At 35.6% G+C, this 23,660-nt stretch overlaps 1 protein-coding gene and 1 pseudogene across 1 annotated transcript; both read left to right on the top strand.

Annotated features, from left to right (window-relative positions):
- LOC120144867 overlaps positions 1-9,086 on the top strand; it is a 29,822-nt pseudogene extending 20,736 nt beyond the window's left edge.
- Positions 9,087-20,728: 11,642 nt separating this feature from the next.
- Positions 20,729-23,376, top strand: LOC120144615 (probable beta-1,4-xylosyltransferase IRX9H). Its single transcript, XM_039158647.1, has 4 exons — positions 20,729-20,976; positions 21,152-22,141; positions 22,284-22,533; positions 22,729-23,376. The coding sequence occupies exons 2-4, from the start codon at positions 21,327-21,329 to the stop codon at positions 22,798-22,800; spliced, it is 1,137 nt and encodes a 378-aa protein (XP_039014578.1). The 5' UTR covers positions 20,729-20,976; positions 21,152-21,326; the 3' UTR covers positions 22,801-23,376.
- Positions 23,377-23,660: the final 284 nt, after the last annotated feature.

Genomic DNA, 23,660 nt, shown 5'->3' with positions numbered 1-23,660 from the left:
TCGTTTGGGACTATATATATAAGACCAAATCGTAGGCCTACTTTCGCTCAAGCTCTCCATTTACTCCCAATGACTCACTCTCTTCAAAACAGAGAGAAGAACGCTCTCAAACTTCATCTCTCATCTGTTTCTCTCTCTCCATCCTCCGTCGAAGATGGAAGCCCCAACTCCCTGACCACCGTAGATCGATGGTCACGGGGAGCTAAATGCGTCAGAAAGTCTTTTGTTACTTCTTATCTCTCTTTATCTTCTAAAATAGTCCCCTAACATACTTAAAACCAAAAAACCCACCGTATTTCAAACCCTAAAAGGCCCTAAATAAAAGAAAAAAATTTACCTTCAGGGATGATCTTTCCTAGTTCCGATGAGGTTGCTAAGAGTCAGATCTACAAGGTAAGTTTTGGTTTCGTTTTCTCTCATTCATTTCTCTTTTTTAGTTGTTGTTCTCTTCTTTTCCTCTCTGTTTTCCTCTCTAGTTTTTCTGGCCTCTTCGAAAACCAATCTCTTTTTCTCTTTCTTTTCCCCCATTTTATGTTGCATGTGTGATTGATGATGCTACCGATGAGATAGGGTCTTGGCAGAACTAGATCTGCCTTGGGATAACATTTAGATTTCTTTTCATTTTTTATTGGTTTTTGTATTTTGAGTTGATTTTTGATTGACTTGGGTTATCTCATTGACTTTCTATCACTATTTGGATATGAAAATGGTGGCTCGCGCGGCTGAAGAGGCTCTCGGTGGTGACGATGGCTTGCTCACGTGGATGGGAAGCTGAAAAATTGGTGTGTGCATCCTACAAACCAGTGATTGATGGTCTAAATCCCCTTGTTGGTGGTGAATGAATGATATTTAAGGTTAAACCCTAACCTTTGGTTTCTTGTGGATCGTTGGATCTCGATTAGATCCAACGATGGAAGATGAGCTACTTAAAGAGAGTTCAATAGAAACCCTAATAGGTTCAGGTTGTTTGGGCCTGAGACGAGTCAGATCTTGGGTCGGGTCTTGTATTCGGATTTTGGGGTCCAGTTGGGTCTGGATATTTATTAGGCTTGGGTTGGATCTTGGGGCCCGAACTAGGTAAGCTTGGTTATTGGGTCTGGATATTTATTAGGTTTGGGTTGGATCTTGGGGCCCGAACCAGGTAAGCTTGGTTGTTGGGTCACTGGTTGGCTGAGTGATTTGTATATTGGGCTTGGGGATTGGGCTTCGGGTTGTATCAGGGCTTCAGCTTTAGGCCTACAAAAATGTAACTTTGTAAATAATAATAATAATAACAACAACAACAATAATAATAATAATTAATAAAAGACCCGGACAAAAATGATTGTCTACAGGCGGAGCACATGATCAGTGGGATGTCACTCGACAATCGCATAACATATCTGAGGGACCACCACCATCCAGACATCTAATGGGCCTCTTAAGTCCTGTGGGTTGTAAATCCTCATCTCTTCAGTACAATAAGAAGTCCATTCAAACTAAAACAAATATATATAATTCTTATCAAAATAATAATCTAATTATATAACGATAATTAAAAGTACATTTTGTTATTTAAATACATACATCTGTGCCAGCCTTCTGATCAATGAGTAGTCTAATTTCTTCTAATTCATCAGGTAAATCCCAATGATCTTTCCTTGGAATATATCACCTATTTAATGAAATAATTTTTATTATATACTATATAAAATTATTAATATACAGAATCAATATTGTAATTACCTCAATAATAGTGGGAAGACCAACAGGTTTTTCACCACCGGACATAAAAAGGACATGCGATACCACGCCCAATACTATAGTAGAAAAAGACATCAGCCGATAGTATTTTTTCTATAGTCAGTAGCTTGACACATTTCCCTATAGAGACATGCCAAAACTACGGAGCCCTAACTCAGTGTGACAACCTATGAAAATCGACGAGGTAACGCAACCACATACAACAAACTTGGTTGCGCGATTTATCCGACATCAGAAGCCCTTCTATCAACTGTAGTATACAAGCCCGTGCATACATTTTAACCTGCTCCTCTGAGGCATCACAACTCAAATGCTTGAAAGTTACATCCAACCAATTTAACAAAATTCGACCACCATTGAAATTAGGCGGGACATTTCCAAGATACTCCTGACACAATGAATGCCAATCACCGTGCGCCACCCCAGAAAGTACATCTCCATCTATCGGAAGCCCTAAATGCATGAAAACATCCTCCATCGTAATTGTGCACTCTCCGCACAGAAGATGGAATGTGTATGTCTCCGATCTCCACCGCTCGACCAATGCAGAAATCAGGTTGGATTCTAAGTTACAATGCCCTTCGTATCTTGCTACATAAATGAATCTAGCGTCGACTAAATACGACCATACACATGTTAATATCTCTAACTTAAGATTACGAATGAAGGGACCTAATATACGGTATCTCTTATAATTTAAAAAATATTATATAAATTAAAATATAAACTAATACTAAAAAATTAAATAAATAAAATATTAACAATAATTAAAATTAAAATAGAATTTAAAATTATTATCGTATCAACAAAATGCCTCGAGATATGAAGTTCATCTAAATGTAGCAGACCACACTCCATTTATAACTACAAAAAATAATAAAAAGTTAATATAATACAATTTAATAAAATAATAATTTACTTATTTTTATTATAATATAGTAAAATATTTTATCTTCTTAATATAGTTTAACCGGGTTTAAGCTTTAAAAGTGTTTGGACTTTAAGAGGGTTTGAGAATTTTGTGTGTGTTTGAATGAAGAAGGGAAGTTGTATTTATAGGGAGAGAGGATGAGTTTGGCAAGATGGAGTAATTAATGTAGGAGTGTGAATGGTTGAAAATTAATTAAAAGGTACGGATCACCATCCACGTCTTACAGGCACATGTCAGTAATCTCAGAAAAACACAAATGATGATTCGCGCCTATCCTGACTTGACACCAACTCGGATAGTGCCTGACAGTTAATTATTTCTTGTCAGGATGATTTTTTTTTTTTGTTGATAAAATCGCCATTATATTACCAAATTTAGGCGCACAATTGATACACAGTTTGATATGAGCGGTCAGCAAGTCAAACCATCCGTATCAAGGCAAGTACATCTAGATAAGCTACGTGTTTCATACCTTTTTAATAACACGTGACATATCATTATTGGCCTTTCCTTTCATTTTCTTTACATCCCAGATAAATTTTAAAATATTATATTTTTTCTTTTTAAAAAAATATATAATTGATTTATGTAGACAGAGACAGAAAAGGTGGGAGAAGCGAGGAGAGAGGAGCTGCCGATTCTTCGCTGTTTGAAATTATTTTAAAAACATCGAATTTTTTGGTGGCGTCTTCGGTATCTCAATTCCTCGCGACCACCCGATACGGTGGCCGGAATTTGATTGATATTTTATTATTACTCTAATAATTCCTTTTTTGTTCTTTTTTTGGGCGGGAATTGCTTTTTTGTGAACGAAGATGGTGAACTCTATGGTGGAAAAAGCAACCAGCAGCTTGCTGATCGGACCTGATTGGGCTAGGAATCTCGAGATCTGCGACTTCCTTACTCGCAATCCCGTGTATGCGTCGCACTGGATTTTAGTTTCTCCTCTCTCGCTCTCTCTTTTTAGAATTATTGCGTCCGAATTTGATTAACAAGAATGAATATGAAGACTGTCAACCTAGTTTCTCATATTGTTTCTGAATTTGATTTTGTTGTTGTTGAAATTCTTATAATTTTATAGAAATGATAAAATTTTGGTCTAAGATGTCTATCTAGATTGATCAATTTTTTTCTTCTCTTTCGTTCAATATGTAATTTAATTCATGAATGTGTGCGATATAGAGCTTTTAAATACGGGTCGGTATCATGTAAATATAGCCTGGTGATAGAGAGTAGAGACCTCAGCTATTTGTCTCAAGGTTGAAAGATTGCTACGTGATAGATAATTTCATTGGCTGTTACCTTAATATCTTGACGTTTCAATTTTCAGATACGAATTAGATTGTCGGCTACTTTAAACATGATCAGCTTAAGGATGATTATGTTGTATGCTAGTACTTTTGATTATTATCTGTGTTTATTTTCTCTGGTTGAGTTTTAGTTAATTTGAGTCACTTTGAAAGCAGAACAGAGAAAAGATTTAGTTAACTATTTTCTGGTTAATATTTACTATTCTTTAAGTGACATTAGTGTTGTTTATTAGACAAGCAAAAGATGTTATAAAAGGCATAAAAAAGCGGCTTGGACATAAAAATCCCAAAGTTCAACTTCTTGCCTTAACTGTAAGCACTTGATAACTTTTATATTGACTAGTTCTAATTCATGGATATCACTATCACGTCTTCTATTTCTTAAATATATCTAAACTTGTTTAATTTTGATCTACTTTCTATGTTATAGCTACTAGAAACTATCAAAAAAAATTGTGGGGACCTTGCTCATATACATATTGTAGAGAGAGATGTTCTCAATGATATGATCAAATTGGTCAGGAAAAAGGTAACTATAACACCTGTTTTGATCTATTTTCTTCTAGTAAAACTTGTTCTCAGTTTTTTGTACTGCTCAAGTGCAGCAGCCCGATTTTCATGTCAAAGAAAAGATATTGAGTCTGATTGATAGTTGGCAAGAAGCTTTTGGCACAAATTCAAGATATCCACAATATTATGCTGCATACCAGGAGTTATTGGTATGAACTACTGAGATTTTCATCTCAAACTGCATTTCTTGGAATCCATTTATTCATATGCTATATTTTGTTCTCGATGCCGTTGCATTCAAAACATGTTGTGATACGAGTATCACTTTCACATAATGTGACCTTTTTTTTTTCTCTGACTCAATCTGGTTTGATGTTTCAGCATGCTGGGGCAGTATTCCCTGAGAGGAATGTGACGTCTGCCCCTGTATTCACTCCTCAAACACAACCTTTTTCTTATACCCAACGCGAGTCTTCTGCAGAGCCTGAGTTCCCAACCCTAAGGTATTTTTCCTGTACTTCAGCTGTATGAGTAAAAGCATCATATTTTTCATGTTTTCCATTATTTCTATTTCAATGTTAAGATGACTAATGATTTTTTTAGTGAAAAAGAAGAAGAAAAGGAAGAAGAAAAACTCTTCCTGATGTCTTTGTAGATATTGTGCTGCAGCAGTGGGTTAAGCAAAAGTCTGCTGCTCATAATAAATCCTATAATCATCATCTACTATTTAAATAATAAATCTCATTGAAATAATTTATACTTTCTTCTCTGAGCTTTATAGTAAGGTTCAATTGAATAATAAGGATAGTATTCTAATAAGTACATACGGCTAATTTAATATTTTTTATATATTAAAATAAGAGTAATTGTCAGAACAAACTTTTTATTCACTTAATTTACATTAAAGATGGATCAAAATGAGTTGTTGAGTGAAAACAATCCTACTTGTTTTGGCTTCACAATTTGGTAAACAGTGCTCCCTATCGCTAGCAGGTAAACATGGATGTTGTGTTCCCACACCAGTGATTGCCCTTTTCCTCTTGAGGTAGAGCAATAGGGACTTTTCACATAGTTAATACTTGAAAAATGTGGATTATTTGTTGTCTCATATTATTGATAGTGACATTTCATTGCTAATTCACTGTTTCCTACTTTGTATTTAATCATTGGTTTTGCATCTAATGTTCTAACTGGAGTTCCGTTTCCTAGTATGTCAGAAATTCAGAATGCACGTGGTGTTATGGATGTCCTTGCAGAAATGTTAATTGCATTAGATCCTGAAAACAAAGAGGTATGAGAAGGGATATATTTTGTTAACTTGCTAAAACAATTTTGTGTTCTCTCAAGAGCATAGTAATGTGGATTCCTTGTGACGAGTCTAATTGGATTTAAAGTGACAACCAAAGTCGTACTATAACTGATCTGTGTAGTAATTGTGTTGTCTATGCTCAAATTTGTCAGATTTTGAACAAGTTTTTCAGTGTAAACTTTATGTTTTTCCAACACTTACAATGTAGAACTTTTCAGAGTTCATTAGAGTTTCATGCTGCTAAATCAACTAATAATCCTTTTATGAATATTATGTTTTCTTTTCTAAATTCATTTTTCTATTTGCATGTCTACTGAGCTTTCTTCTACAATTTCAGGGACTCAAGCAGGAGGTGATTGTTGACTTAGTGCAGCAGTGCCGTGTCTACAAACAAAGAGTTGTACACCTTGTTAACTCAACAACGTAAGGACACCCAGTTAAAGCAGGGTTATCTTACATATGTTAAGTCTTGATTTCCTGTGGTCTTATAATCAAGTCAGGTCTCTCCACCTATTACCAATTGGTCTTAGGTTGGATCTTTAACATAGAATCAGAGAGCAAGTGTCTTCTGTACTTTCTGCCTAATCAGACGTTAGATTGTCCTGTAAAACTTGTTTAGCTACATGTGAGGGGGACTGATAAAATGGTATCATCACTCTTCTTCTATGCCCTGGGTTTATTGTGCAAGTTGGGCCTTTTCACTTGCTGACAATTGGTTTTAGATCGATGCTTAATGGTTGTACTGTTAACTTCCTAGCAGCCATAATACATTTATCTGGTTTGATGAGTTGATGTTATCATCTGTTTTCATGGGTCTTTCCTTTGCAGGTTGACAGGTTCTTTGACTAGTTTCATTTTTATTAACTGGCCTTTTAGGTTATTGCAAGGTATCACTTGTTATGATGCATGACCAAACAGAGGGAGTAAAATCCGAGTGTTGAGATAAAAGGAATTCATTATTCTATTCAATTATATTCTTTTTGGTGACTAGCTACTAGAGCAGTTTAAGGAAGGATTAATTTGTTTTCTGTTCCATTTAACTTTTTGCACATACCTGTACATGATTGCTCAAGAGATATTTATCTCTGGATATTTTCATTTATTCTGGCATATATGGTGTATAAGTTGTATGGATATATAGATGTCGATGGAATAATAGACGGAATTGTAAGAAATACTTTTACATATAAAATAAACATCACCTGTGATTCTTTATCTCCTGTAGGGATGAGTCACTTTTGTGTCAAGGTTTAGCATTGAATGATGATTTGCAGCACGTTCTAGCAAAGCATGAAGAGATAGTTTCAGAAACTTTTCAAGCAGACAAACCTAAGGTTGAAGTTGATACTGCAGAAAGCCACAAACAGTCTGAAGGGAGGTAATTATGCTTCTTTGAATTGGACTGGTATATGCTGGGTATCTGGTAATCAAAATTGTTGGACTTTTGTGTCATACGACCTATGTTACTAGGACTCGGGCGTCAGTGTCGGACATGGCTAGATTTTTCAGAGTTTTCCTATATATTTGGAGGATCCTTAGAGATCATATCCCCATAGCCAAGTGTCAGACACTAATGTTGGACACATATTTCTTGAAAATGAAGAGTCCGTGTAACATAGTATACGGCTGATAGAATTTTCTAAGAATAATAATGTCTATTATGCGTCTTCTTGTCCTAAGCAGTACCCTGGAACTTGATTACAAGTTTCATACACCATTTTGATTTTTTTGTTTTGAAGAATCCTCGGAAAAATTTAGTTGCTGGATTTTTCAGAATAAGTTACGTCACTGCAGGTGCATGATTATGTCCAAGTGGAAACCTTTTGAAAATTTTCAGATATAGTGATTGGTTGTGCGTTTCTCTCTGAGGAACGTCTGATTTGCTTATCAAACTTAGGTTGCTAGGATTGACATTGGAATTCATTTGATTCTGGGTTATCTAAAATCTTATAATTAGATGTTTCCAGTGCTTGTGCTTTACTAACAAGATTCTTCTCAGATCTACCTCGAGCACAAGTTCTCAAACGTCCAATCAGTCATTGCTTCCTGTACCTCCTATGAATAATGGTTCAACCCTTCCGTCGGCAGTCGATCCGAAAGTGGACCTCCTTAGTGGTGATGACTACAATTTCCCAAAGGCAGATGATTCACTTGCCCTTGTTCCTGTGGGTGAACCAGAACAAACAACTCCTGCATCATCACAGCAAATGGCTCTTGTTCTCTTTGATATGTTTCCTGACGATAACAACACACCCGCTTCTGTTAACAGCTTGTCTTCAGATTTGGGCGGACAACCACATCCTTCGACTCCTCAAATTCAGCAAAGCTTTTTGATTCCTCAAACTCAGCAGCAGACCTTTCATGTGAATGGAAATGCACCAAACATGGGATTACCTCAATATGAGCAGCCATTTTCTCAAGGCATGGATCCTGCCTGGAATGGTCAGCAGCAGCTGCAGCCCACCTTACCCACCTATGGTTCGTTTCTGTTTATAATATGCTTTTTTTTCTAAAAAAATGCGCTCAAATAGAGCATTTAACTTCAGGCACACAGAGCCTCTATAACTTCTGAATTTATGAATTGTACTTTTTGCATGTCGAGGTGCCCTGAGTACCAGCTCACTACCACCACCACCCTGGGAAGCACAAGCAGCTGAGCCTAGCCTAGTTGCAGTTCCTCACTATCCCCAATCAATGGTTACTCAAGTTGTTGTAACACCCCCCCCCTCGGACCTCAGCAAATGGGAAGTGATCAAGTGGTGGGTGTCTACATTCAGCCTGTAACGACCGACCATTTGTTGGGAATTAATAACCAGCAGCAACAGGCTGTTCAGGGAAACCAATTTGGTGATCCCCAAGGAGTCCAAGGAGCACCGTATAACATGGGCATGATTCCACAGCAAATGCCAGTAGTTCCCCAGATAATGGCACCAGTGTATTCTCCTCAACAAATGTATGGTGGGCAGCAAATGGCACCCTATGGCGGCCACGGTCAACAATGGTATCTTGATCAATAAATGTACAGGCTGTCCATCGGAGATAGCAACGGTACCAGAAACTCTTCCTACCAGGTTCAAACTTCGTCTTACATGCCACCAACCAAGCCTTCAAAACCAGAAGATAAGCTATTTGGAGACCTTGTTGACATGGCCAAAATTAAATCAACAAAAACTAATCCTGCAAGGCCTGGCATGTGAACATGCAAATTTGTATACTTCTGCCCCGAATATAATATTTAATTTCTATTATATATATATATATATATATATGGTTCTCCTTTTGTTTTATATTTTGTTATTCGTATGGGTGGAACTTTCTATGATATAATGTATAAATGTCAATTCTTGTATACATCTCTGAAGGTTTTTTTTTTAATGTGATGCTCTTTTAAGAATTGACATATATACATCTCTGTTAGTGGTGTAATATTACCTTCTCCCAAAAACAAGCTTCCTAACATCTTTGTTGTCTTGTGGAGAGTATTTAAGTTGTGTTGATGAAATATTATTAGGGATGTTGTCTCGATTTTATAGGGGTGGAGATTTTTTTTTTTAATTTCGGGTTTGGAGCGCGTTATAGAACATATAGTTTTGGAGTGGATCGAGATTGGGTTTGAGGTGAAAAATCACCGACCCGACCCAATAAATATTAGACGCAATAAAATTCTCTATAACTATCGTAGTAATAAAATAATTGCATCCACCACGAAGTAAAAATCTTTATGATTCAAATTGGGTTTTATATCCTTCAACTACTCATTTATACTCCACTTGCATTACACCTTTGGGTGCGTAAGATTATCTTTAGGAATAAGATTACAGGAATGTAACATTATTCTAAGAATGTTGTATTTTTTAACAAGTAAATCTTTAATATTAAATTATAAATATTTAAATAAAAATTTATAAAAATATTTTAAATATTACACTATCTAAGTTTAAATAAAAAAACACATTTAAAATATAATTAATATAATTACTATATCAAACTTATAATTTTAAACAATTTTCATAAGTATCATATATTTATTTATATATAATATAATATAATATAAAAAATAATGTTGTGATCTTGAGTGGACAAATATATTATTTTTAATGCATAAGATCTATTTTTTAATAACTCAAAATTATATATTATTTTAAATAATTATATTTTTACCATAACAATATTTTCATCTCATAAAATTATAAAATAATTAATTTACTAAATATTAAATATAAAATAATTTTAACTATATAAATTTATTAATATTTTACTAAATTAAACTCTTTGTATATTATTATTAAGTTTATAATTTTGAGTAAAGTATGGAGAATAAGAATTGAGAATGATCTATATGGAAAAAATTTATTATTTCAAGGGTATTTATGTTAAAAGTGATGGGAATTGTTCAATACCTAAGAATTTGGAGGTAATGACATTCCCACTGTCGGAACCGTCTTTCGGTTGGGCCCCGGAATTGGGCTTCGACTTGAAATAATTGTGTTGGGAGTCGCCACCGACCACTTTAAAACGAATTTAGGTGGGTCGGACACCATCTTACCTGATCTGCATTTTACCATAAATACGTTGGGTTCGGGAGTCGGTTACGGTCAAGGAAGGATTAACACCCTTGAACCGCCCTTTCGGTACCAATTAATTTTTCGGTTGTCTTGATTGCGAAAATTGAAATTTAAAATCTCGATTCAAATTACTTACCTTTAATCGGAAAAAATTCTCCTAAAAAGTCAAAAATGTTAGATGAGAAATAATAAATAAATATTAAATAAATAAAATAAAAAATAAAAAATAAAAAAAAGTGATAAAATAAACTAAATAAAAAAGAAGAAGAAACCCATAATAATTGAAGTGCTATGTAGAGAATTTACCTAAGTCCAATTCACGTAGGCTTATTCAAAAACAAAATGAATCATGCTATGATAACATGGGTCCCATGTATAATACATTTAAAGGGGTTTTAACCCCAATATTTGCCTTCAGTAATGACAATCTCCACACCTTTTTGGAGACCATACACGTGAGGTCCCTTTTGACCCCACCATATATGCATGTATTCCTGATCCCTGATGATGCACCAAACTGACTCGTCCAAAGAGTCTCTCATGTATGATGTATGAACAGAAATGTGCATAGCATACATGGCCATATTAAAGATAGATAGAATTGAATTCATAAACCATTTGAGGACTCCAACACACTGCTTGAGAGGGAAAGAAGCTCAGGATAATTACGTGTGTATCAACTTACCTTTTCGATACCACCACGAGATATTACCTTCACAAAAAGTTTGTACAAATCTAACTCATTTCCTCCTATGATCGGTATCATAAACTTGGTTCCCATGGTAGCATGGAGCTTCTCCAACGTAGAAAAAAAAAAGTTTCGGACAAGCTGCTCGGTTCAAGAACTTAAAACTCTGTTTTGGTGTTGCGGGCAAAACCTTGTTCGTTCCACACCGTTCATGGTACTAATCTTCATTTCTTCATGACAACTCGACTTTCCTTTCCCTTATAGCCGCAATCAAAACACGAAGCCCCCTTGTAGCAGCAATTTCTAAGCAAACAACAGCTTTACAAACCTCTCCGACGCCGATAATGGAGGAATCAAACTGGACATCGCAGAGGCGCCGGAGTTCTGCCGCTTTTCAGACTAGCATCTCATGCTGTGAGAGATCAAACTTTCTCGCTATATCTGACAAATCCACAATGACCCCGAAACTTTTACTGGATTTTCTTTGCTCTCTTAAACCTTTCAAAATGTGCTTCGCATAGGAAGTCAGATCACGCAGTCCTTCATGGTCATGAACGAAGTTTTTGAATGCCAACAAGGAAAGTTTTTTTTGTCTTCAATGTTCTTTGAAGACTTGAATTTTGAGATAAAATGCTTGAGTTTTTGGTTCATGGAAGAGGGTATATGCTGGGTGGTTTCGTGCCATAGCCGAGAGGCCACAACACCTCTTTCTCTCTTTAATTTTTTGATGCTTTTCTTGCTCCCCCCACCCTTTTGCTTTCCGTCTGTGCCCCCCGTATCTCTCTCCTTTTTTTTCCCTCCCCCCTGATCACTTGAATTTATTTAGGAAAAAAAGTTGTTGGGAGGTTGCATTGGCTAGAGATTCTAGCCAGATTTTCAGGGGTTTAGAGGAATGGTTGAGATACTTGGGGGTTAAAAATGGGGCCATTTAGATCATGCCTCAGCTGATGTTGAGTTGACTCAGTAGTCATTTCCTTCAGCATAAGTTAATCACTGGAACATTGCATGGAGGGCAGCAAAATAATATAAATTATTATTAATAATAATGATAATAATAATAATAATAACATAATATATTTTTTGCCCGGATAAAAATGGGTGTCTACAGCTGCCCCTCTTTGTATATTTTTGTATTAACAAGAATAGGGCAAAGACGAAAAAAGACAATCAGTTTTTATCCGGTCCTCTCAAATGTGATTGGGCTTCCTGGAATTGGGCCTTTGTCTTCTTCTCGTTTTAAAGATTTCGGCTTGAAAATTCTTCCAGAAAATAGTTCCTCGCTGTTATCGAGCTGAATGAAATCGAACTTGTTAGGTCTTTGGTTGGCAGATAGCCCTTCTCGACTTAAGTTATGCTGCAAATGATGTGTCTTGGAGCTGAGCGTAGTCGAACTCGAAGGTTTGGTGTTTCAAGAGAAACATTTTCAAATTTTTTTTTTGTTTCAAGAGAAACTGTCTCAAGAGAGACAAAACTTAGTTCTGAAAGAAACTGTCTCAAGGGAGACGAAATTTGTTTCAAGGAAAACATATTTAAAGATTTTTTTTCAAGGGAAACTGTCTCAAGAGAGACAAAATTTGTTTCAAGAGAAATTGTCTCAAGAGAAACAAAACTTTGTTTTGAGTAAATTAATCTTAAGCGAGACGACCCCTTGTTTCGAGAGAAACAATCTCAAAGGAGATTGATAATCTGATTGTTCCTGAAGTTGAGTTTTGCTGGTTGGTACGATTCCCTTCTTCGTGAAGTTGAAACCGTGGATGACCCATTCGTTGTGAAGTTGAGCCTTGAATTGGATATCCTTCGTCGTGAAGTTGAAATCCAATGTTGTGATGTTTCGAGTCCAATATCCTTCACCGTGAAGTTGAAATTGGATCTGAAACTGGAAAGTTTATTGACAGACACTCATTCATTGAGTTGGATATCCTTCATCGTGAAGTTGAAATCCAAATCTGGAGATGGATGTTGCTTGTGTGCACGATTCCCTTCGTCGTGAAGTTGAAACCATGAAGTTGAAATTGGCTCTGGAACTGGGGAAATTGTTTGTTGACAGTCAGCCGCCCCTTCGTTGTGAAGTTGAGCTTGTGCTATCTTGAGTCCAATATCCTTCGCTGTGAAGTTGAAATTGGCTCTGAAATTGAGACATTGTTTGTTGACAGTCAGCCGCCCCTTCGCTGTGAAGTTGAGCTTGTGCTGTCTTGAGTCCAATATCCTTCGTTGTGAAGTTGAAATTGGCTCTGAAATTGGGAACTTGTTTGTTGACAGTCAGCCGCCCCTTCGCTGTGAAGTTGAGCTTGTGATGTCTTGAGTCCAATATCCTTCACTGTGAAGTTGAAATTGTCTCTGAAATTGAGACATTGTTTGTTGACAGTCAGCCGCCCCTTCGCTGTGAAGTTGAGCTTGTGTTGTCTTGAGTCCAATATCCTTCGCTGTGAAGTTGAAATTGGCTCTGAAATTGGGAAAATATTTGTTGACAATCAGTCGTCCCTTCGCTGTGAAGTTGAGCTTGTGCTGTCTTGAGTCCAATATCTTTCGTTGTGAAGTTGAAATTGGCTCTGAAATTGGGAAATTGTTTGTTGACAGTCGCCGCCCCTTCGCTGTGAAGTTGAGCTTGTGCTGTCTTGAGTTCAATATCCTTCGTTGTGAAGTTGAAATTGACTCTGAAATTGGGAAATTGTTTGTTGACAGTCAGCCGCCCCTTCGCTGTGAAGTTGAACAACCACCATCAATGTGAATGCGCTTTTGAATCGAGTATCTTTCATCTTAAAGTTGAAATTTGACTCTAAAAGCTGTAAAAAAATTATGTGTGTTAAAAATTATAAATGTGATGCTCTTAAGTATGTCTAAGATTCATGCAACATGAATGAGTTATGTTTTATCTCTTGGATTGGAGTCCCGTGTTTTGTCTGCCAATTTGGTCCATGGAATCGATCGTGCCCCATTTACTTCTCGAGCTTTGGCTTTACAGACCTTGCATATTTGAGACTGTCCTGTTTGAAAATGTTTTCCTCTTTTTTCTCGTTTTAGGAGGGAAAAATATAAAAATTCTGTAAAATATTGTTCGCAATTGAATCAAATTATAAACGTGAGTTCAAAGAATATCAAAGGAATCAAGAGTTACAACTCTTTGACAAATGTTCAAATGGATGAGTTGGCTTTAGGTTGGTCTTCTAAGGTTTCGGTCACCCAAAATGTCATTTTTTAAAATATCGCAACATGTTTTTTGGTTTGGCATTTTAATTCGGTGCGGACAAAATGACGCAACTAGCATGATTAATTACTAGACCTTTTATTTCGGTCCTTTGAAATCTTCCATTTGTTCAAGTTTTGTAAGTTCTTCTAACAAAGGTAGTGCATAAATATCGGTCTAAAAATGAAATTCTTGAGTGCTCGTGTGAATTTGACTATAACAGGTGTTCCTTAACTCCCTTAGTCCATTTTACCGAAACTTCATGCTTAGATAAATTTGATTTAATTTGCCATTATTTGGCTAGCCAAATCCATAAAGCCAAGGCGTTTAACCAATTGCTTTAGAGGGAAAGTTTAATATTATAATCACTTTTATCAGGTTAACTGAAGGGTTCATCTCATCATAAAGTCTTCAGCCTAACAATAGCAGTGGAGCAAACACCGAGTTGCCAAGTGTCCGATCAATGTCATGGTTTGAACGCAATCTATTCATAAAGCCATGGCTTTCGAGTTTCCTCTATAACCAATTGCCTTAGCGGAATAGCTCAGTTTTACGGATTCAATTTCTTAAGATTGCCAAGAAGAACCTGTTATAGTCTAGGTGTTTTTGAAAGTCAAGAAATCTCATCTTTAGAGTTTAATTTTCAAGCAACTGACCTAAACTAGATTCACTTACTCGATTATTCCAACTGTATAGATAATGATCATCATTGAACGTCTTAAAGAAAATGTATAGTAATTGCAGTATGTAAATGATGCTCCATGTTGCCCGCATCTTATGAAAGGAAAAGGTTACATTGGTTAATTACAAGAGCAGGGTACGATGTTTGAGTGTATATTATGGGTAAGTCAAAGTCTTTATTTTATGTCATGTTACTTCGTCAAAGATCTGTAACTTTGAACCATTTACAGAGTTTCTTAATTCATATGATATTCAAAGAATTGCAAGTTTGCAAATGTGATTCATTGCTTAACATCTTTAAAGTAACATAAATTTCTTTAAAAGTCCTTACAAAAACTTGAGAAAGAAAAAAAAATGAAAAAAAACAAATTCAAATAGAATGTCTCAAATGATGAAATGATCTCCCTCACTTGGATGCCCCCAAGTTGTTGAAGTCGATCCAATTCTGGTTACGCATCTTCTGCACGACTTTCTTGAATGTGTAGCAGTTCTCATTTGTTTGCCCCGGGACACTGTTTTGATATTCGCAATGGGCACTCTCATCATACCACTTGGAGTATGGGGGCTTCATGAGTTCCACCAGATATGGTGACACTACGTGGGTGTCAAAAAATTATTGGTAACGCTCTTTTGTAGGTCATGAGAGCATGATCGAAATGTTTCTATTTTTCATGAGACATGTGAAAAAAGAGAAAAATAATGCGAAATATGCAGGAATGCATGATGCATGCAATGTTTGAGGCATTGATCCAAAAGATGTGTATGTTATTATGAATAATCCTTATTGGGGACAAAAATGTTTTATCTTTTAAAAGACCAAAAATATCATGACAACTTCTGATGTGCTGACTAGTCTTCTGCGTTCGTCTGTCACTGGTTGAATAACCTGTTGTACTGCTCCGGCTTCTCTGGATGAACCGTGCAAATGTTAAGATGCTTTTTGTATTGGCCCAAGAAGTCTCGAATGACTGTATCTCGAGCATTTATTTTTTGTTGAGCGTGTTCCCAACGAATACGTCATTGGAGTCCTCAATTGATAGGAACTATGTGAAGTTTTTTTGTCTGTTTCTTGAATTCGTCAGCAATGGTCTCCAATTTCAGCTATCCATTGTTGTCTTTGAGGGGACTCCCAAGATCAATGACCTTCATCTTGCCCCTGCAACCTCTGCTAGTCAGTTTTTTCTGAGATAGACTTTCATTGTGCTTGATGTAGACCCGATTCATTCTGAGTCCTTTATAACGCAACATAATGATATACTCTTCAATTGTGGGCGCCATGTCTTCGGGATTGAATTTGACACATAGTCACCTTGTAGATTGTCCTCTGTATTTCCATCTCTTGTATTACAACCCATTTGTCCATTAATGCAGATTATTCATGTTTAACAAACACGTTTTTGGTGGATCAACACCTCGTTTTAAATGATGCAAACGATGAAAACAAAATAAAAGAGAACAAAAATAAAAATAGTTAGTGAGGTAAATCAAAACAATAATAAAAATGAAAAATCCTATCCCACATGATATTTACCTCACATGCTTATTGTTCCTACCCGGACATGATCTCTATGCTAATTTCAAATAAATCCTAAACCGTATATTTGTCTAGTTCGTATGCTTTGAACAGAAAGTAAAGCAGGAAATAAAATCAAAGCAGCCTAGGGTTTGCAATGAGGTTTTGGGGTGGGCTCTAATTCCCTGTACTCTCCTGGTTTAGGTTCTAAAAAGGTACTCGAGTTCTCTTTGCTGGTGCTCCCTTGGGCTTACCAGACCCTTAGTCCTAAGCCATTACAAGCTTGTGTGGACTAAGTTAAACTCGAGATGACACACTCCCTTATGTCTGTGCGGTGAATAAATTCACACGAAGACATAAGATATATGAATCCCGAAGGCTACTTGCTAGGCCTGTGCGGTGAATAAATTCACACGAAGATGTCGCTTTCACCCCCACTTAAATAGAGTTCGAAGCTCGAGTATAGAGTCAGAGATAGAAACTTTTCAAAAATCTGAAATCATTGAAAAAAATGTCAGTACAACTATTTATTTGAAAAATAATCAAAGGTAAATAATTAGAATCAAACAAATAAATTAAAATTAAAATTTAACATTTTCGTATAAAAAGACAACCGAAAATTAATTCTGGCCTGACTCACTTACCTCTCCCCAGCGGAGTCGTCAAGCTGTCGGAACTGTCTTTCGGTTGGGCCCGAAATTTGGGCTTCGACTTGAAATGATTGGGATAAGTCGCCACCGACCATTTTAAAATTAATTTAGGTGGGTCGGACACCATCTTATCTGATCTGCGTTGTACCATAAACGTGTCGGATTCGGGAGTCAATTACGATCAAGGAAGGATTAGCACCCTTGAACCGCCCTTTCGGTACCAATTAATTTGTCGGTTGTCTTTAATTATGAAAAATAAAATTAAAATTTAAAAATTCGATTCTAATTAATTACCTTTGATCTATTGAAGACATCCCTAGAAAGTAAAAATGTTAGATTATAAAAAATAAATATGAAAAAAAGAAAAAAATATTTATATAATAATAACAACAAAATAAATACAATAGATAACAAAAATAAATAAAAATTAGTAAAAAAAGGAAAATATAATAAAATAATAAAGCAATAAAATAAAATTAAAAAAATATAAATGCACGTAGGTTACATGCAAATGGATTTGACTATTAAAACATGGGTCCCATGTACATATTTTTGTTTTTCATTTTACCCTTCGAATTCCTACAAACAATTTTGCTTGAAACAAATACTGGATTATCATAATTGCAGCTACCTTAGTGAAATGATCTTACCATGCAGTAACGTAAGCCAATATTGGATAATCATAACTCCTTAGTGATTCATTTCTAACTACCTTCGAATTCTCGGTGAGGATATCCTGGAAACTAATATATGTTTTGATGAGTCCTCGTTCGGTTATGACCGGTTCCAAAGGTTTCGTTCGAGCTTACGCTCCGAAGCGTCTACACCGCCGAGTTTCTTTTTCTGAGATTACGATTCAACTCGCTCACTGCACCGGCCTGACTCGACTGCCCCCGGCGTTCCTGCCTCCTCGTCATTTCTTACTCTGATTTTCGATTCACGAGTGAGTCAAATCAATGCTTCCGGCAGAGTCACCTTCTACAAGCTTAATCTGCATGGAAACTTTCCCGAACAAATACTTGTTTTTTGATGCAAACCCAACGCCAAAAAAGTTATCGAGTTTGAGCTTAAGAAGGTCTCATTTTAACCGAGACGACCATGGAAGGGATATAAGCAGAGAGATGCGGCTTTTGCTCTGAAAATACTCACTCGCACCACTCATTTTGCTTTGCAGATTGCTTTAAAGCTGTGAAAAGCAGGGGGAGAGAAAGTGCGGGGGTAAATGTTAAAATTTGGCAAATTTTGAGGATTTTGTTGGTAAAGGGAAAGAAGGAAGATCCATCTGGGTTTTTGTTTTTGGTTGTTTGGAAAACTCTCACATCCCCCACTCAACGAAACTGCACTTGGTATCTCTCCCTCCCTTTTCTTTGCGCAGGTCCCCCTGCTCTGTTTCTGCCTCCCCTCCCTTTTGGTGTGACCACGATTTATAGATTAATAAACCACTCCCCCTGCCCAGCAAACGACGTGAGTTGAGGAGATAATGGGTGCACAACCCGTTTCCCACAAAGGGAAACGGTTGAGACACGTGGGGTAAAATGTGGGGCCTACAAAATAATTATAATATAAATTAATAATAATAATATAATAATAATAAAAAATAAATAAATATTTTTTAAAATCGGACAAAAACGAGTGTCTACACCCACCATTTTAACCCAAAAGAGCTATTATTGACAACAAGTTAGTACTTGATAATGATCTTTTCCATGAACCAAACATGGGAATACAATTCCGGAAAAGATTATTTCCCTTGGTAATAATATTTTCCACGAACCAGACGCTCCCTTAGGTGTTTGGACTACTTGTCCATCTTTCGAAAGTTAATTTAACTCCACTTGAATAATGTCTATCCATTTTTACCAACTATTTCTACATCTATACTCCTGGATAGATTTCAATTCTAGATTCTCATTTTATTTCTTTACTTCTATAGAAATATCATTCGTAAAATAGTTGTCGGTAATATTTATATTTTTGGTTCCATTGTTTTCTCTTAATGACCTAACTTATCGAAATCTCTTCTTTATTTCCATTTTCATTTTTTAGGTACATAAAATTCTTCTAGAATTGTATTATTAGTTATGTTCAGGTCTCTTCACGAGCACTCATCTTCGCTATAGGATCATCTTATACTACTTTTCATTTATGAGAATTTTAACTGATGGTACCAATTCAACTATCATGCTTTGGGCATGGTTTACAATCATTTACTCTAACATCTTATCATTCTAGGATTATAATTCATTAGAGCATTTGCAGTTGGTACATGAGACTTGATTACTCTCATTAGGTCAATAAATATTTCTGACAATTGAATTGCAATAAATTATCGTGTGAACTTCTAGTTCACATCACTATATGTGAGAATCTAAATAAAATGATAATTTATTTATATTTTTCATCAAACTAATTCTCTACCCTAATGAAAATAATAAACAATTCATACCATAATTGAATATCAAAACATTCAATAAAATGAGACTCATAATAACATATGTGTATATGTGTTTCCAATTTACTTCATATACAAATTTTTGTTCATTTGGGGTGGATCAATATGAACACGTAATAGACACAGAGTTCTTTTATATGGATATTAGAAATTTTGTTCTCATAGTTTAGCTATTGAAAAGAGACAATCAATCAAAATTCTACTAAAATATTTTTCATAAATAATAGACTTTGTGAATTGTGATAGTTATTTCAACTTATATACAATATAATCTTTAAAAGTATGAAAAATAAACTCACTAAGTTTAACAAGACGAATAATCTTAACTGCATAGTCTGAAACTTTTCTTTTTTTAATCGAGTAAACAATCTCACAAATTAATAGTTGAGTTGGTAACATATATTGTTTTGTAGATGAATCTATTAAAATCATATAAGAAGTTTCTACTTTATGGATAAATGAACTCATATTTCAATCAGATACGCAAGACATTCAGTCTCAACTTTAACTAATGAAATTCTAAATTCCATTATAAGAACAAATAATCCAAGAACTTCAGATTCTTTTATGTAAATCTCAATAATTTTTGCTTGAGATGATCTAACCAATCATACCAACTAATTAAAATTATTAAACTTGTAGACTTTTGATTTACCATACATGTGATTCAATCTCATTCATATAAACTTGTAAACTTCTGATTTACCATAATACATGTAGTACAAATAAAAGAGAATTAAACAATTTTAAAATACAAATTTCTTCAAAACATAAAAGTATATTGTTTATTATAAAATTGATTATTCAAATAAGAATGCATTTAACTTTTCTCGAGATTTCAATAAATTTTGAACTACAAAAATTATTTTGATTTACTATAAAAATATGATAAATAAATATAAATCATAATAAATGTATATGAAGATTGTTAACAATACCATCATCATTATACCATCATCATTATAGTTGCTCTCGCATAAATTATGAATAAACACTAAAACAATATCTTTTTCAGGCTAAAATCCAACCACAAATAAAGATATCAAATTTCATAAGTAAACAAAAATTTACTATTCCTATTGATGCATTGGCCACCTATAACATGATTACACGTGTATTAAATCCTCAATCATATGGAGTACATACTTCCGACCACCGTCGGTCACAAAAATATCGTTAAAAAACAAAAATTATTGTGTTCTGTCTGAAAATCTTTGCGACTGGAAGCAAGGAGTGTTTTCTCTGAACTGCATTAAGTGTTTCTATCTCTTCTCAACATATTTTCATTGGTCAAGGCAAAGAAAGGCCTGAAAATATTGATGCTTTTGTTTTGTCTGTAAACTGTAAAGTGTTGAAAAAACATGGCTCTGAGATGATGCTGATTCTGTCATCTTTGTAACTTTTGGAAAAGAAGATCGAAGACCCATTTTCTATTGGAAGGTAAGTCAGTTTCCCTTTTCGTTAGATTCTGGTTTGGAGTGGCAATGTTCTTTGGAATTACTGATAGTTATTTAGCAACATTGTTTAGATGAGAGGGAAGGTAGTTTTTTTTTAGATTGAATTTGTCTAGTTAAGTGTATCTGGTTGGATTGATTAGATGTTTTTTGGTTTGTAGGGGCGCTCTAGATTGTTGCAGAAATGATTAAGGAATGTGCAAAGGAGCTTGTAATTTGAAATCTTGTGTTGAATTTGTTGATGGCATCAATTAGAAGAACATTGTCTCAACAAGGTACTCTAGTTACTGGGGAGGCTGAACGCTCGCTTCCTTCTCCTCTGTCAAGGTCATCATCATGTCCTCGAACCACTCATCGATAAATGGTGGATTGCTATCTTCTCTTTTTGGTTTATCCGATTCTCATGCTTCGGATTTTGGTGTTTCTTCGCCGAGACCTTCTAGGCCTGTTGATAGGTCGAAACAGAAAGGACAAGTTTGGAGGAGGGCTCTTTTTCATTTCTTCATTTGTTTCATAGTTGGCTCTTTTATTGGATTGACATCATTCTTTTTTGTGGACTTGTCTTATATAAACGGCATTTCGAAGCAACAAGCATTCTCTGTTGAGGTAGTATCGACCGTTGGAAGTTTTCCAACTCATGAAAGTTCAGAAAGAAATGTAACTTCAATAGTGGACAACACCGGAGTTGAAAATAATGTCACATTGAAGACACATGAATTGGTGCAGAGACAGGAAATGGTAGGAGGGTATTTAGATGATGCGCTGATTGATCAATCACTTCTTCAAGATATAAATCTGGAATCTCGGAAGCTTTTGATTGTCATAACTCCGACATATGCTCGGCCGCTTCAAGCCTATTATCTAACCCGCATGGCATACACATTAAAGCTGGTTCAACCTCCTCTATTGTGGATAGTTGTGGAGATGACCTCGCAAACTGAGGAAACGGCTGGCATCCTAAGAAAGAGCAGGGTTATGTATAGGCATCTTGTTTGCAAAACCAATCTGACCGATATAAAAGACAGAAACGTTCACCAAAGAAATGTGGCATTATCTCACATTGAAACTCATCATCTTGATGGAATTCTCTACTTTGCCAATGAGGAAAACATCTACTCGATCGATCTGTTTGAGCAAATGAGGCATATTAGGTATCTACTTAATGTTTTTATTTGTCTCTTCTTTGCATGGAGCTCTTTGGTTATTTGTTTTCAAATCCATCACCACAATTTCCTTCTTTTTACTTGTGCCTACTGCAGCAGTTTATTTCACTATGGCCTTTGTTATATATAGGCGGTTCGGGACTTGGACTGTGGCCAAACAAACATGGGACAACAGTGGAGTTATATTGGAGGGTCCAGTTTGTAACGGAACTCAAGTAATTGGATGGCACCTAATTGGACAAAGCAAGAGATTCAGAAGATTCCATGCTGAAATACCGGGGTTTGCTTTCAACAGTACCTTACTTTGGGATCCAAAACGATGGCACCGACCCACTCTTGAACAGATTAGACAGCTTGACACAGACAAAGATGGCTTCCAAGTTAGAACTTATTGGCCCTTCCTTAATTGACTTTAGGTTTCTTATTGCTTCACCATACTACCGCGATCATGGCAGGTGCTGCCATTTAAGCAAATTAACCCGTGGAAGAGTCTCTTGATACGTTGTTGAAACGACTTGATCCATCTTGTTCCATATTTGTTTCTAACTTTTAACATCACTGGTCTGAATTTGCAGTCAGGTTCGATTATTGAAAGAGTCGGGGAAGATGAAAGCCAGATGGAAGGCTTACCTTCGGACTGCTCATGAATCATGGTTTGGGAACTTAATATTGAATCATCTAACTCATTCCATCCTCAAAAATGGTCGATGAAGAATAATTTAGACATTATTGCTTCTCTTGAATGAAGTTCTATACATCAAAGGACTTGGTTCTGATTGTCGAGGTGAGTGTCACTTCTTTCTCAAGTAATCAAAGTATTTGTTCTGAAAATTTTGCACGTGTAATGTTAGAAGTCAACGTAGAGATGAAGTAACTTCATTGAACTCGTTGTTGAGGTGAGAAGAAAGATAAACAACAAAGTAAAACAAAAAAAATTCTGTGCTACAATGATTAGTTGAACAGTGGAAAGGTAGAATATTTTGCAGACAATTGTAGTCATAATCTTTGTACAGCATATTGTATTTTGCATTTCCGCATTGCCTGCACATTTTGGTTAAGGGAAATTTTATGCCACTGGTTAGGAAAGGATGGTTCTCTTTGGAGTAAAATAGAAAGCGATTTTACTTATTTGTTATCGGTCACTCAATTGATGACAAAAAGACAGGACGAAAAAGCACCAAATCAAAGCAATCGACCTCCAAATTAGACATCTATTTCATCACCGCAACCCGTAGATCGCACTAAATCGTACCAAACGAATACAATAAGATATATTCGTTAATTAATAAAAAGTTTAAATATGAAAGGTTAAATTTGTTGAATTAGGACCAAATTAAAATATTATTTATGGACTAAAACTATTACTATACCAAGCTATATTGGGCGTTCGTTTTAAATTTAATGATTTAATTGTTTGTAACCATATTTTAGTTCAGTGACATGTTTGTAACTTTTAGAAGAATGATATATTTCCACTCCTAATTATTAGAGAATCGAAGAATACAAT

This window comes from Hibiscus syriacus, unplaced genomic scaffold (genome assembly GCF_006381635.1).
Source record: "Hibiscus syriacus cultivar Baekdansim isolate YM2019G1 unplaced genomic scaffold, ASM638163v2 tig00110890_pilon, whole genome shotgun sequence".
Taxonomy (NCBI): domain Eukaryota; kingdom Viridiplantae; phylum Streptophyta; class Magnoliopsida; order Malvales; family Malvaceae; genus Hibiscus; species Hibiscus syriacus.
This window is presented reverse-complemented; position numbering and strand designations above follow the sequence as displayed.